We start from the raw sequence: 12,256 nt of genomic DNA, 5'->3' as shown, positions 1-12,256 counted from the left end.
AGCATAGGGGCTTACATCTTTTTTCTACTTATTTAAATACCAGCATAAATATTTCATCAGTCCAGACCCTGGCTAGTTATTTTTCTGCACAAAGTACAAGATAACTAAGAGCGCAGCCCTGTTTGTGTAGCTCAGCTCTATCTTGTGAAGGAATACTAGAGCAAGGAGGGTGTGTACTAGTGAGCTACTTCATAACTGTTATGATGTGCACACCTGGGCTGAGCTGAAGCCACTCATCCTCTAAACTAAACCATGCTGGACAGCACTCAGCAGTGACTCTCAGGGCTTGTCTGTATAGGGACATTTATGAAAATTAATCTTACTTAGCTTTTAATGTGGATTAGTGTAGCATATCCTGCAATGTAAGAAGCCAGGAAATAACAGCTTCTATTTGTTATGCCCTTATAAATTACCTTACAGTTAATCATGTTAAATTATATCTATCATTTTGCAGCCAAATTTCCCAAAGTGTTTAATGTCCATCTGGAGTTCCTCATGGACCTGCACAGCATTCGCTAATTGAAACAGTTTTGCATCACTGGCAACATTTCACCAGCTTGCTCTCCATACCTTCTTCCAAGTGATCAATAAATACCCAAAATTCCATTCACCCAATTCCTTGAAATTCTAAACTCTTCTTTATCACAGTCTAGATTATGTCCCACATTATAGATGACTTAGCCCGCATCTCCCTCAATTTTCCTAATTTGCTGCTATCCTTTTATTCATGTTTTATATCCTCAAAACATTTTGGATTAGAGGCTGAACTTTCCTTTACACAATACCATTCCAAATGCACATATCTTTGGATTCCCTAGTACTAATCAGCCACTACTTTGAGTAGCCAACCAGTCATCATGACCAAGGGCCTTGTTACACATTAATTTTAGGTGCCTTCTGGAGCTCTTAACCCCTGGATTGTCCAGGCATTAACGCCTTAAACTGGTTTTAAGCACTCATTTAGGCAGCTCAAAGTTATACTACTCCAGTTTAGGTTTACCTCTGATCCATGTTACCCAGCTCATATTAGGGCCTTGTTACGCAGCGTACTTGAGCTGCTCAAATGTCGATTGGTGTTAGTGCTAGCTCAAGTTTACAGCAGTCAAACCTTCTCTGACTGTCCCCCATCTGCACAGTTGTAATTTGATACTAGGGGGCTAGTGAGCAGGGGCCTGACTAGGAGCTACAGCTATGAGTTGCCACTGGTAAGCCAAGACAGGCTGCTATCCCTGCTCTAGGTAGGGGTGTGCAAGAAATGGGTTGCAGGGCAAGAAGGGGAGCAGGTACAGGGCAGTTAATGTGATGAGCATGGGTAATGAAATGGGAGGTAGAAAGGAAATAGGGGTGAGGGAAGAGTGGTAAAATGAAGGAGGTCAGCCACTGAAGGATAAAATAAAAGGAAGTAAAAACAAAGAATTTAAAAAGAAATAAAGAAAGTAAATTAAGGAAGGCCTCAAGTTTTAGTATAATGGGATTTGGTATTGAGGTGTGGGGAATGCTAGTCATACTTCCTAGGGTGACTGGAGGTGGGAGGGAAGGCATTTCTGGGGGAGCTACTTCCCCTGCTGTGGGAAAGAAGCCTCAGCTCATGGGGACCTAATCTGGCTCCCTACCTTGTTCTCCTCCGACCCCCACTAGCCCCTACTCCCTGCAACCTGGCTAGCTGGCATGTGCTCTGCAGGCTGTTTGCATGGGATTGCTACCCTAGGGGTGGGAAGGTCACCCCCCCACCCCCCAACAGCAGAGTTCAGGGGGTGGAAAGTGTGTCCACACAGAACAGGGGGGCTGGGGGAGGGGATACTGCAGACAATCCACGGGTTAATTGCTCCAGAAGCTGCCTCAAATGAATATGTAACAAGGCCCTTACACTAAGGGAATGGTGACCCAGTACACTAATACTCTAGGCTACGTTTTTTGTGAACACCCCACCTACCCTCCCCACAAATTGGGTCACCATTCCCCACTCCTGTCCCCCCACCATCCCTGATCAGCAAGCTGCCTTCTGCCTGCCCCTCCAGCTGTCCTGGGGGAATAGGAAGGGAATGGGAACTTGCTTGCCCAGCCCTTCCACTGCTGTTGCCACCACTGCTGTCTGGACTAGGCTCAGCCCGGAGAAGGGCAGCAGCCTGGCCATGGTGGTGGGTGCTGGGCAGTGGGTTCCCCTTCCTTGCTAGCACCCCTAGGACAGTGCCAGCAGTTGAAAGTTAGCCAGGGGGGCGGAAGTGGGGAGCCCCAAGAGTCGGGGGGGGGGGGGTAGAGGGGAAGCCCGGGGGCGGGGGGGGGCAAGGATTCTTCCCTTTCAGTCCTCAAGGTCCCTGGTGGCGTGAACTTTGAACTGATCCAAACTCAAGCTAATACTAATACTGATCAACATTTGAGCTGCTCTAAGTGCAACATGTAATAAGGTCCTTGTTTCCATTTAGAAAGAAGCCTGGCCCTACCACGCCCAGCCCAGCAGAGCTGGGATGACCTGTGACTCCCGGCCCTTTTCGCCCTGCACCTCTTCCCTCACCAGTGGAGAGAATCTTACCTGGGACGCCAGGCACGGGGTTGAAGCATCACACAGACAGCCTCACCAGCCTTACCTGGCCAGGAGCTCAATACCCCCCTGCTTTGGAGCTTACACTGGGGGTTAGGGGCAGAATAGGGTGGGCCGGCCAGGGAGGGGAGGGGAGTGGCTCTTGCAATTGGTGGGCATGGGGAAAGGAGAAGGGCGAGAGGCACTGAAAGCCGGGGCAACTGTAGGCTGGATATAATTCTCCTTCAGAGGAACAGCCACAGGCCAGGTAAAATCATTTCATGGGCCATATTTTGCTCACCTCTGATTTCATTCATTTTCAATCCCTGCACAGACTTTGCCTGTTGTCCAGTTATCTTCCATACAACCATTTTATGAGCAAATTTTTCACAATGTGAGATATCAAGGCAAACACATAAGTATCTGAAATTTTAATACTCAACTATAATAGATATTGTTGGGAATTTTCCATCAAAATAACTTTGTTGGAAAAAAAAGATTAATTTTTTTATATCAATATTTTTATATTTGGGTAACCGAAAAAAGAAACGTACATGCATCAGCAGAATGCATATGAGAATATTTTGGTTTCTTAGGCTTATCACTGCATGGTGTGCTACATTCTTAATGGTCCCATCCTCTCTCATGGCCAGGATGATCAACTGGACTATACAGGTTTAGTGTGGCCAACAAGCCTAGAGAGAATGGGGACATCTGGTACCCAAATTCCAGTGGGGCCACACAGCACCACCATGGAGCAATACAACTTAATATTGAACTGATGTAAAACAATAATAAGTTTGTGGTAGCTCAGCAAAGTAAACTGAAATGTTCTGGGGCAGAGAGTACCAGAATATTTTGCTGTGATTAAAATGTCAGAACAAAGTACTTTGGCATTTCTAAGTCACAGATGTTCAGAATTTCTCGTTCTGTGAAACACCTAGCTCAGGGGTAGGCAACCTCCAACACATGTGCAGTGTGGCACGCAAAGGCATTTTGCTTGGCACGTGTGGTTCAGGGTGGATGGGGGGGAAGAGGCTGGGGCTGTGCTCTCACAACAAGGATCGGGCCCCTTGCAGCTCCCTTGCCATCCACCCAGAGGTGTGCATGCACCTGCCACCAGCAACGAGCTGGGCCAGGGCTCTGCAGACCTCGCTGTGGCTGCTCACAGCCTCCCCGCCGCCTGCTGCGAGCAGCCCAGGCTCCATGGTGGGTGTCAGGGACCTGCCCAGAGCTGGGGCAGCTGTGGCAGGTGACTGGGAGGCTGCAAGCCACTGCACCGAGGTCTGTGGAGCTCTGGCCTGGCTCACTGCTGGTGGTGTACCTGCCGGGCTCATTGCTGGGCATGCACCTCTGGGTGGATAGCAGGGAAAGGGCCACAGCTGCGCTGCCACAACAAAGATTAGGGCACTCGGCTCCTCTACCATCTATCTGCCTCTGGCACACCAACATTTTAAGTTGAGGTTGGGATGTTTTTGGCATTCCGCCCAAAAACATTGCCAACCCCTTACCTATCTATCTGGGATAAATTTTAGTCTTGTTTTTGGATGGAAAGCAAATGTTAAATTGTCAGCTTTTCCTATGGAGGGGAAATTTAGATTCTCACTCTATTCTAATACCTAAACATTGAATCTTCTACAGGGAAAAATAGCTTCTACGCTCCTCTCTCCACCCTTACACACAAAACCTTTAACATAAAATGGCTTACTTGTGCCCCTGGCACTCCAATAGGTCCTGGTGGCCCTTTGGGTCCCGATGCTCCTGGGGGTCCTGGTAAGAATCATCATTTGAAACATATTTTACAGACCTGCTGGAATCAGATGCATTTTCTTTCACTGCTCCTGATTAGAACGACTGGGTGCATCTACATGAGATGCTATGTAGCAATGTGCTACGGCGACGTAGCAGCAATGGGTACAAACCGTGATGCTGCAGCTACGTCGCTGTAGCAATGCACTCCCTTGGTATAGTGCATTACTACAGCGACATAACAGCTAAAAATAACCATGCACTGCCAGCACTGTGCAGTAACAGCAGTTACTGTGCCATTATGTAGTACTTCTTTTAAATGACAGCACAATAACAACAGCGCTATAAGGGCATGTGTAGATGCGTCCTCTGTCTCTCTTTGCATACATCTTATTGGAGAAACCTGGTCATCAGGAATGGGCCAAACATCCTTATGTTTTGGAAGTGCTTTACTGCTACACAAATCTTTAAACCTAGGAAGAATGAAGTACAACATTCATTTCCTGAAATGACAGTGCTGTATTCCCTGAAATGACATTTTTCCCATGGCCCTAATAGAAACTTTAGATCAAAATTGATACAGCAGCTATTCCAGAGTGGGTACTTTGCCTACTATTTCTAAAAGAGAATGAATCCAATAAAGAGAAAAGAGACTAGCTGGGTCTTCTAGGGTTCCCTACCTATAATCTCAGACAGTCTCTAGGTGAAGGCAGGAAGGTGTCTTTTTTAGCCAGAATGGAGTTACTGACTTTAGTTATTTATTAACCAATTCCCTTGCCTCTCCTTGAGATGATGTATAGGGATGTAGGCTTTCTGTATTTACTGGCTTATCAGAAAGTTTGGGTTTTTTTCCCCAAGGGCTCCACTGTGGTAGAAAATAGGTTTGAAACCAGCAAAAATTATGTATTTTGTAAAATCAGATGAACTTGTTCTGTTCATTCAACAGCCTTGCTCCTCTTGGAAAAAAGATAAACAATTCTATCTAGAGGATTTTTATTAAGTTATACCTGCAGTTCTTCAGGAGATGGGATCTTTGCTTATTCTGAATTTACTGACCCTTCTCCCTCTGCTTTCGCTGTCCTAACCCTTGAGATGAAACAATGCGAGTATTATGCACACATTAAGCAGAGCTGAATGCACTACTCAAATGTTTAAATCTAAGAATAAATTAATTGAGGGATAAATGAAAACCCTTAAAGTAAGAGAAAAAGCCTCTTGTGTTATTAGCAGGGAATCACTCATGAAGAGGCATCATGCAGTGAAGCCCTGGTGCTTGCAAGACTATTTATCACTTAAGCCATTTAAAAGAAAAATCACATTAAAAGAGGGATTAAACAAATCACGTTTTTGCCACCAAAAGTTAGGCCCAGATTCCAATCTCAGGAACACTGGTACAAACCTGGAGTAGCTTCACTAGCTTCAGCAAGAAGGGGTAAATAACTGGGGGGAGGAAGGGTGGCAACCAGGGCATCAGTCCAAGGTGCTGATGGACTTGCAAAGATAGCAACTGCTGTTGCTGGTCTCCTGGCCACTGCACCACTGCCATCAGGGTGTGGAACTGCCCAGTTACTCCTCTGTAAACTACTCCAGGTTTGAATCCATGTAATTGGAGCACAGGCCCAGATTCTGAGTGGTGTAACTCAATCTCAATAGTCTCTAAAGCAGCCAAGACCACAACTTTGCCTTGAGGTTCAGTTCAAGACATACGTCAGTTCCCCTTGCTCCATTTCTGATGGGTCTGTTCAGCTTTCCTACTTCGTTCCATCTTACTCTGTGCAGTCAGATGGCTTCTTTCCTTACTCAAGCACTGGGATAACATGACTTCCAAAAATGCCTCTTCATTGTCAATGCCAACATTAGTTCTGAGAAGCTAAATGGAGATGCAAGCTGCCTTTCTCCTTTCCACCTTAACCCACAGCTGTGCAGCTCCCTTTAACATTGCTTAACCTACCCTGGTGACCTACCCTAACATAGCTTAACCTACTCTAGTTAATCCTTCACATGCACCACCAGTCTGATCATTTCTATTACCTGGTGGCCCCACAGGACCTGGAGCTCCACGTGGCCCTGGCAAGCCAGCCATAATGGTGTCTATGATGGTGGAAGCCAGCTGGGGTTCTCCATCTGTAGTAAAAAGCAGAGTAATTATGACTCAAAAAATTAGCAATTGCAATGTCCAATCAGGCAGGATTTCACACTGGGCTGTTTGAAACCTCAAGCTTGCTGTTGGCCAAGGACAGATGATGTTTAATTATGTGGAATTCTAGCCATTAGAACAATTTCCCTGGCCATTTGAAGGGGAACTCATCCAGAAGCTGATTGCAAAAGATGCAACCAAAACAAAACAAAAAGAGTTGTCATTTCCTGCTGCTGATGCCAAAGGAATGAGCTTGCTATTATGCATTCACAAGGCTCTGTGCATTAGGCCAGTACAGATTTGCACTAGCTTTGGACTAAGCATGTGCAGGGGGTTTCCTCTTGTTCTCAAATATACCTCTAGCTCGTCAGCCTATTCCCACACTAGGGGCACCTATAAGTGTGCTCTGGGGTTGGGGGGAGGGGGGTGACTTTAATTAGAGAGGTTCTGAGAGCTGCTCTAATTAAAGCACCCACAGCATCACATGTGTTCAGCATCCCACACTTCAAAATGGTGGTGGGGGTGCTTTAACTAAAGCTCATTGAATGAGCTTTACTTAAAGTGCCCCCATTACCATCTTGAAATGCAGAGACGCTGAATACACATGACGTGGAGACTGCTGGAGTGCAGTAATTAGCATGCTTCAGCAGACTTGCAGTAGACGCAATTAATCACGTCTGCTCCGATGCGTGCTAATTAGCACGCATCGGAGCAGAGCTCCATCACTTGTCTAGATGCCCTGCAATTGCCCCAGAAAATTTCTCTATTTGTCCAATCAGCATTTTTGTTTAAAGATGCACAAAACCTTCAAAGCTGGCTGGATAGTACTTTGTGTAGGGAACAAGGTAGTAAAGTGAAGTGAACTGTATGGTTCAGCAATAGCTTTGTTCAAAGTTGTCATCTTTAAGTCCAAGAAGTCATATGTGAACTCTGAGCTCCTCTGACTGACCAATTCACTACTGAGCTATCACAGATGTCCAAGTACATCCACCAATGCCACAGCCAGAACATCAAGCTGCCATCTTATCTCTGGGCCTGGCTCATCAATCCAATACGCTGCCTATGGGCCCACATGGTATTATACTAGTGCTTTGTGGTCATTATGGTATCACCTTCCATTTGAGAATCCTCAAACACTATTTTATAGTTGGGGAAGCCAAGGCACAAAGGTGAAGCGATTTGCCCATGGTCACACAGCAACAAAGGAAACCCAGGTATCATAACTCTGGTCAGGATTCACAGTCCACTGCTCCAGCCACTTGATTCTGACCAATTCTGCAGGCCTAACTTGGCTGTCTGCCTTCAGTGTCCTCAGCAGGTTTCTTTTTCAGGGTTCCTGACCTTCTGTTTGTCTTCATAAGAATGGAAAGAAAGAGCAAGCAGAGAATAGATGTCTTCAGAACTTGAAGAGAACAACATAACAAAATCAAACAGTTAACACACAACCATACAAGACCGCAAGTTCCTTGTAGCATGGAGAGGACTGAGGTGATTATTGCTAGAAGAAATATTTATATACGCTTCACTTTCTGAAATATGTTGAAATAAAATTTATCAGCTAAAAATAACATGGCCCATTCTGCAGGCTCCTTGACCCAAGGGCTCGACTTCATGGAAGGCCCTCAAAAAAGTCAGGTCCTTCCTAGTTACCAACACTTATGTGGTGTAAGCAATTCCCACCTCTTCATGCCTATGATCCAATAATAGATCCATTGTTTTGTCCTCTTCTGAAACAATGGATACTGGGTGTGTACATGAGATGCTAATTGAGCAGTAACCTAATTCTACTGCGCAGTAACATGGCAGGGCAAAACCATGCTAATATGCTACTGCGCAGCAGCATTAGGGTACTGCACAGTTAGCACCACTAAAAAGCCAAGCGCTGGTGCTACTGCACCAAAGCTCCAGTTAGTGTGCATTGATTTAGTACTTGGTTATGCAAGTACTAAACTTAATGTGCCATAACTATGATACATTAATGAACGGGTAGATGCACCCACTGGGAATGAATGGAAGTGGGATATCAGAAGGATCACCAGTGCCAAAGTGTCTCTAGAACAGCAGGAGATACCTACAACTCTGGCATGCTAATTAATGGTCGTTCCTCTCTGCACTGGAGCCTCTATCTCCGGAGAACTCAACCCTGGCCTCTTTTGGGGCTGAGCTGAGCACCGAGGACCAAATCAAACAGGTAACTGTCCACGGCCATCAATTTTTACTGTAGCCATCTTCCCTTCTTTGCAGCCATGAAACAAAACAGCTGAGAACACTTTCATGTTCAGAGGGAAAGGTATCCAAGTGAAGTGTGTAATCCAATTAATTCAAGTTTTATTCGACCACGTCAAAATCCATCAGGGCTTGGTAGTGAGATGGAATCAGAAAATGAACATCGAATAGCACTGAAGGCATTAACAAATTCAGGGGGTTTGGGTTCTTAAAAGAGCAAGCAGTCAACAAAACCGAGGGAGTGCCCCTAGGAGATACCAGTGGGGTAGCAGGACTGCAAACTAATGGGATTTAATTAGTGGGGGTGGGGGGGTGGGAGGGGGAGAGGAAGGGGGGGGGCTTTGGGTTGTAGCATGTTCCAGCTAAACAGAATCTTATTGTTACGACAAACAAGTTACTCCCACAGATCCGTTCATCTAGACATTAGATCAATTCGACTCAAAGTTATTTAAGAATGGTGCTTCTGTAATTGTGACACACTGTGAAAAATGAACTGCTTGGGAGCCCTAGAGCTCACTGGCTCTTGATTTGGGCTTTGTGTGGTTAGCGTGTGTGTGTGTGTGAGTATATGGGGGAGGCGGCAGAGAGAGAGATAGGCATTTAGTGTTACTCCTCTGTCAGCTGTCCAGCCATGTCACACTCACCAAAGTACTGGCTGCCTGAAGACAATGAGCACAATGCTTCCTGCTATGCACCAAATGCTCCCTCCCCACTCTATGGTCAGCAAGGACCCCAGTTGCAGCCCACCTAATGCATGTCCATCAGGCACAAGCAAATCTGGAATCTCTGCTTTCCCCATACACGCACACAAATAATCTGGGGTCAAATGAGACCCAGGGACTTATTCGCAGCTCAGAGCTGCAGTAGCAGTCACTCAGCAGCATTCATTGTCCAGCAGCAAAGGGTTGGAGAGTTCATTGTCTTCCACCTGACCCTGACTAAACCTCCTGCACAATATCACCATCCCTTGCTTGGAGTAGAGGCTCCATTTTGCATGCATGTGCCTGAGCATCCATGAACGTAGCAAGCTAACAACTTCCTTTGCATGTAAGTGAGCACCTTCCCCATGTAAAAGACCCAGCTCCAGGGCTGTCCAAACTCCTGGCCAGCAGAAGAGTGCTGTAATAAGGTAGCCTGGCTAATGTAAGCAGAGCCAGGCAGGAATTTGCACATGATCCAAGGAAAAAAACTTAAACTAGGCTGAAATCTCCCCTGAGAGGCATGCTGTGTTGCAGGCACATACTTGATGCACAGATGGACACAGTTCTCAAAGCAAATCAATACAGTTTTCTAAATGAAAGCATTCCTCTATTTCCCAGTCCCTACCCTACTGGGCCTTTTCTCTGAGCCTTCTTAATTCTCTCTTCATTCATTTTGGAAAGACAAAACAGGCCAATGACTCAGGCACTAGGCTAGGACTCAGGAGCTTTGGTTTTGTTCCCATCTCGGACCTGACAGCGCAAATCACTCCCTTTTACTGCATCTCAGTTTCCCCATCTGTAAAGTGGAGATGATGCTTCTTTGCATCTTTTATACACTACTTTGCAATCTTAGACAGTAAATCCCTGTGGTAAAAGCAAGTTATTACTATTTTCCCCTTCCTTTTTCTGAAAAAGCATCTTTTATTCCATAGCTCTTCAGATCTTTAGGGTGTTGGACCAAATACCTGCCCCACTCATTTGTAAGTGCCCGAGAGGCGAGTGGGTGGTAAAACTGAAGACATTATGATGGGACCAGGTATTACTGAGAAACTGACCCAGCAGTAATGGTACTGAGTTTAGGATAAATTCTCTGCATTAAAGGCTTGATTTGCTGAGACAGGATGGAAATGAAGTAATCCTGTCTTAATTTCTTTCTGCTACCTGATCTGGAGAGAGACAACTGGGACCAATTTCTTTACCACAGCACAGTGAAACTGTGAGAAAATATTTGTCTCCCCATTTTTGGCTTCTGCCTGCTGATAATCTCTGCCAACAGGAACTTGTTGTGATTAATAAAATGCTGACATTAACCATGATCAAGTGGAACTGAACACTGGCTAATAATAATAATAATCTGATGCAGCCTTTTCACATCTATGTGGGTGCATAGGCCCATTAGCAGGAATATGCTTCCCTCTGCTGTCAGCAGCTGAGATCTTACATTTATGGGTTTCAGATGTGTTCCATTAAAAAAAAAAAAAATCCTAGCTGGGGTTTACAGAGCCAGGTTTTATTGGCTGTGGAGGATCAGCTTTCCACCAACCCAGGGTAACCAAAGTCAGCCAATGCAGTAATAAAAGGGTAAATTATTTAGGAAGATGATCTTAATCTTGCAATAAGACTCATCATGGGGAGTCTTATATTAATCACAAAAAGAACTAAAGGCTGGAGATGAATTACTGCTTAGTGTTTAGATGCTATGGAGATGGGCACTGTTTAAAAATCTAGTGTAGATTAAATAAGACTAAGAGGATCTGGATCAAATATACCTCAAAAAGCCAAGACGCTTAGCTTCCCTATCTGTGCTTTTTTAGCATTTCACCTAGATTCGCTGGCTTTCTCTTGACTTCAGCAGTGCCAGGATTTCACAATGGGCCATAACCTTGCAAGACAAATGCACTGTCATGAATTTCACCATGACATACTGTTTGTAGAAAGCAAGCCAATATATAGTCTGAATATTCATGTGATAGGAATCAGCAAAATGGCACAAGACTCATTTGTTTCACCAAAATTCCCATCTGAACCTTTTCAGGTGGTTGCAAAACTGGAGACAGCCTGAAGTAACCACCACATCAATTAAAACCAATGTAGAGGTGAATCAAGTAGGATTCTGAGACTCAGGGAGTGGTGGAAGGGGAAAAAAGAACCCTAGAGTCCTACAACAAAAAAGTCAGGATATAGCAATAAATTGTCTACAGAACACCCTGTGCCCACACCAGATGAAGTATACCATGCTATTTATTTTGTTCAAGGTCTGCTATCACCAGGGGACATCATAGAGGACATTCTGGTTTTCTGCTACTCTGTCCTCTATTGATATGAAACCCAATGCCTTATGTCCTCTATTATTCTCTTCAAGAGAAATACAGAGGACATAAAGGCATCGGGTTTCGTATCAATAGAGGACAGAGGACAACCGGACTGTCCTCTATGATGGTCACCCTAGGTACCACAACTATAATCGCATATTGTTCTAAAGTAATGCATTGATCATTATGATCAGAGTCCTCAGAGGAAGTTGGAAAAAAGGGATTTTACAGCTTTCTGTTTCTTAAATTACCCTGCTATAATTTTTGTTGCTTACTGATCCAAATATCAGAGCCAAACCCAGCACCAAAAAAAAAAAAAGGGCAGTGAAAAGACTTTCATTCAGCTAAGATCTTAACTTCTAGACTCCTGGAAAAGATTTGGTCAACTCACTTATTCTTCTAAATAGATAAATTGTTCCATGATGTGTATCCTGTTTTCTGTGGACACTAAAAGGTCCTGGCCCTTTTCAGAGAAATATAGGTTTGCTCCCATGTTAAGGGTCAACATTTATTCACTCCCCCTACTCTGGTGTGCTGGCTTATCACTGCCTCCAAGAGCAGCTTCATATTTTCGTGGTTCTATGTCTATGCAGTTTCCTTAGTGCTATGGGAC

The 12,256-nt window shown here is 44.8% G+C and overlaps 1 protein-coding gene across 9 annotated transcripts in view; it reads right to left on the bottom strand.

The window, feature by feature from the left end:
• The window catches only part of COL26A1 (collagen type XXVI alpha 1 chain), a 317,198-nt gene that overhangs the window by 23,306 nt on the left and 281,636 nt on the right, over nucleotides 1-12,256 (bottom strand). For all 9 annotated transcript variants that reach the window (XM_019493390.2, XM_019493387.2, XM_019493386.2 and 6 more), the window contains 2 exons: nucleotides 6,299-6,391; nucleotides 4,227-4,288 (listed from right to left, as the gene is read on the bottom strand). In XM_019493390.2, the coding sequence (XP_019348935.1) occupies nucleotides 4,227-4,288; nucleotides 6,299-6,391 (155 nt within the window). The remainder of the gene's footprint in view (nucleotides 1-4,226; nucleotides 4,289-6,298; nucleotides 6,392-12,256) is intronic.

This window comes from Alligator mississippiensis, chromosome 14, assembly GCF_030867095.1.
Source record: "Alligator mississippiensis isolate rAllMis1 chromosome 14, rAllMis1, whole genome shotgun sequence".
NCBI classification, from domain to species: Eukaryota; Metazoa; Chordata; order Crocodylia; family Alligatoridae; genus Alligator; species Alligator mississippiensis.
The sequence above is the reverse complement of the archived record's forward strand: the minus strand, read 5'-3'. Positions and strand labels throughout refer to the sequence as shown.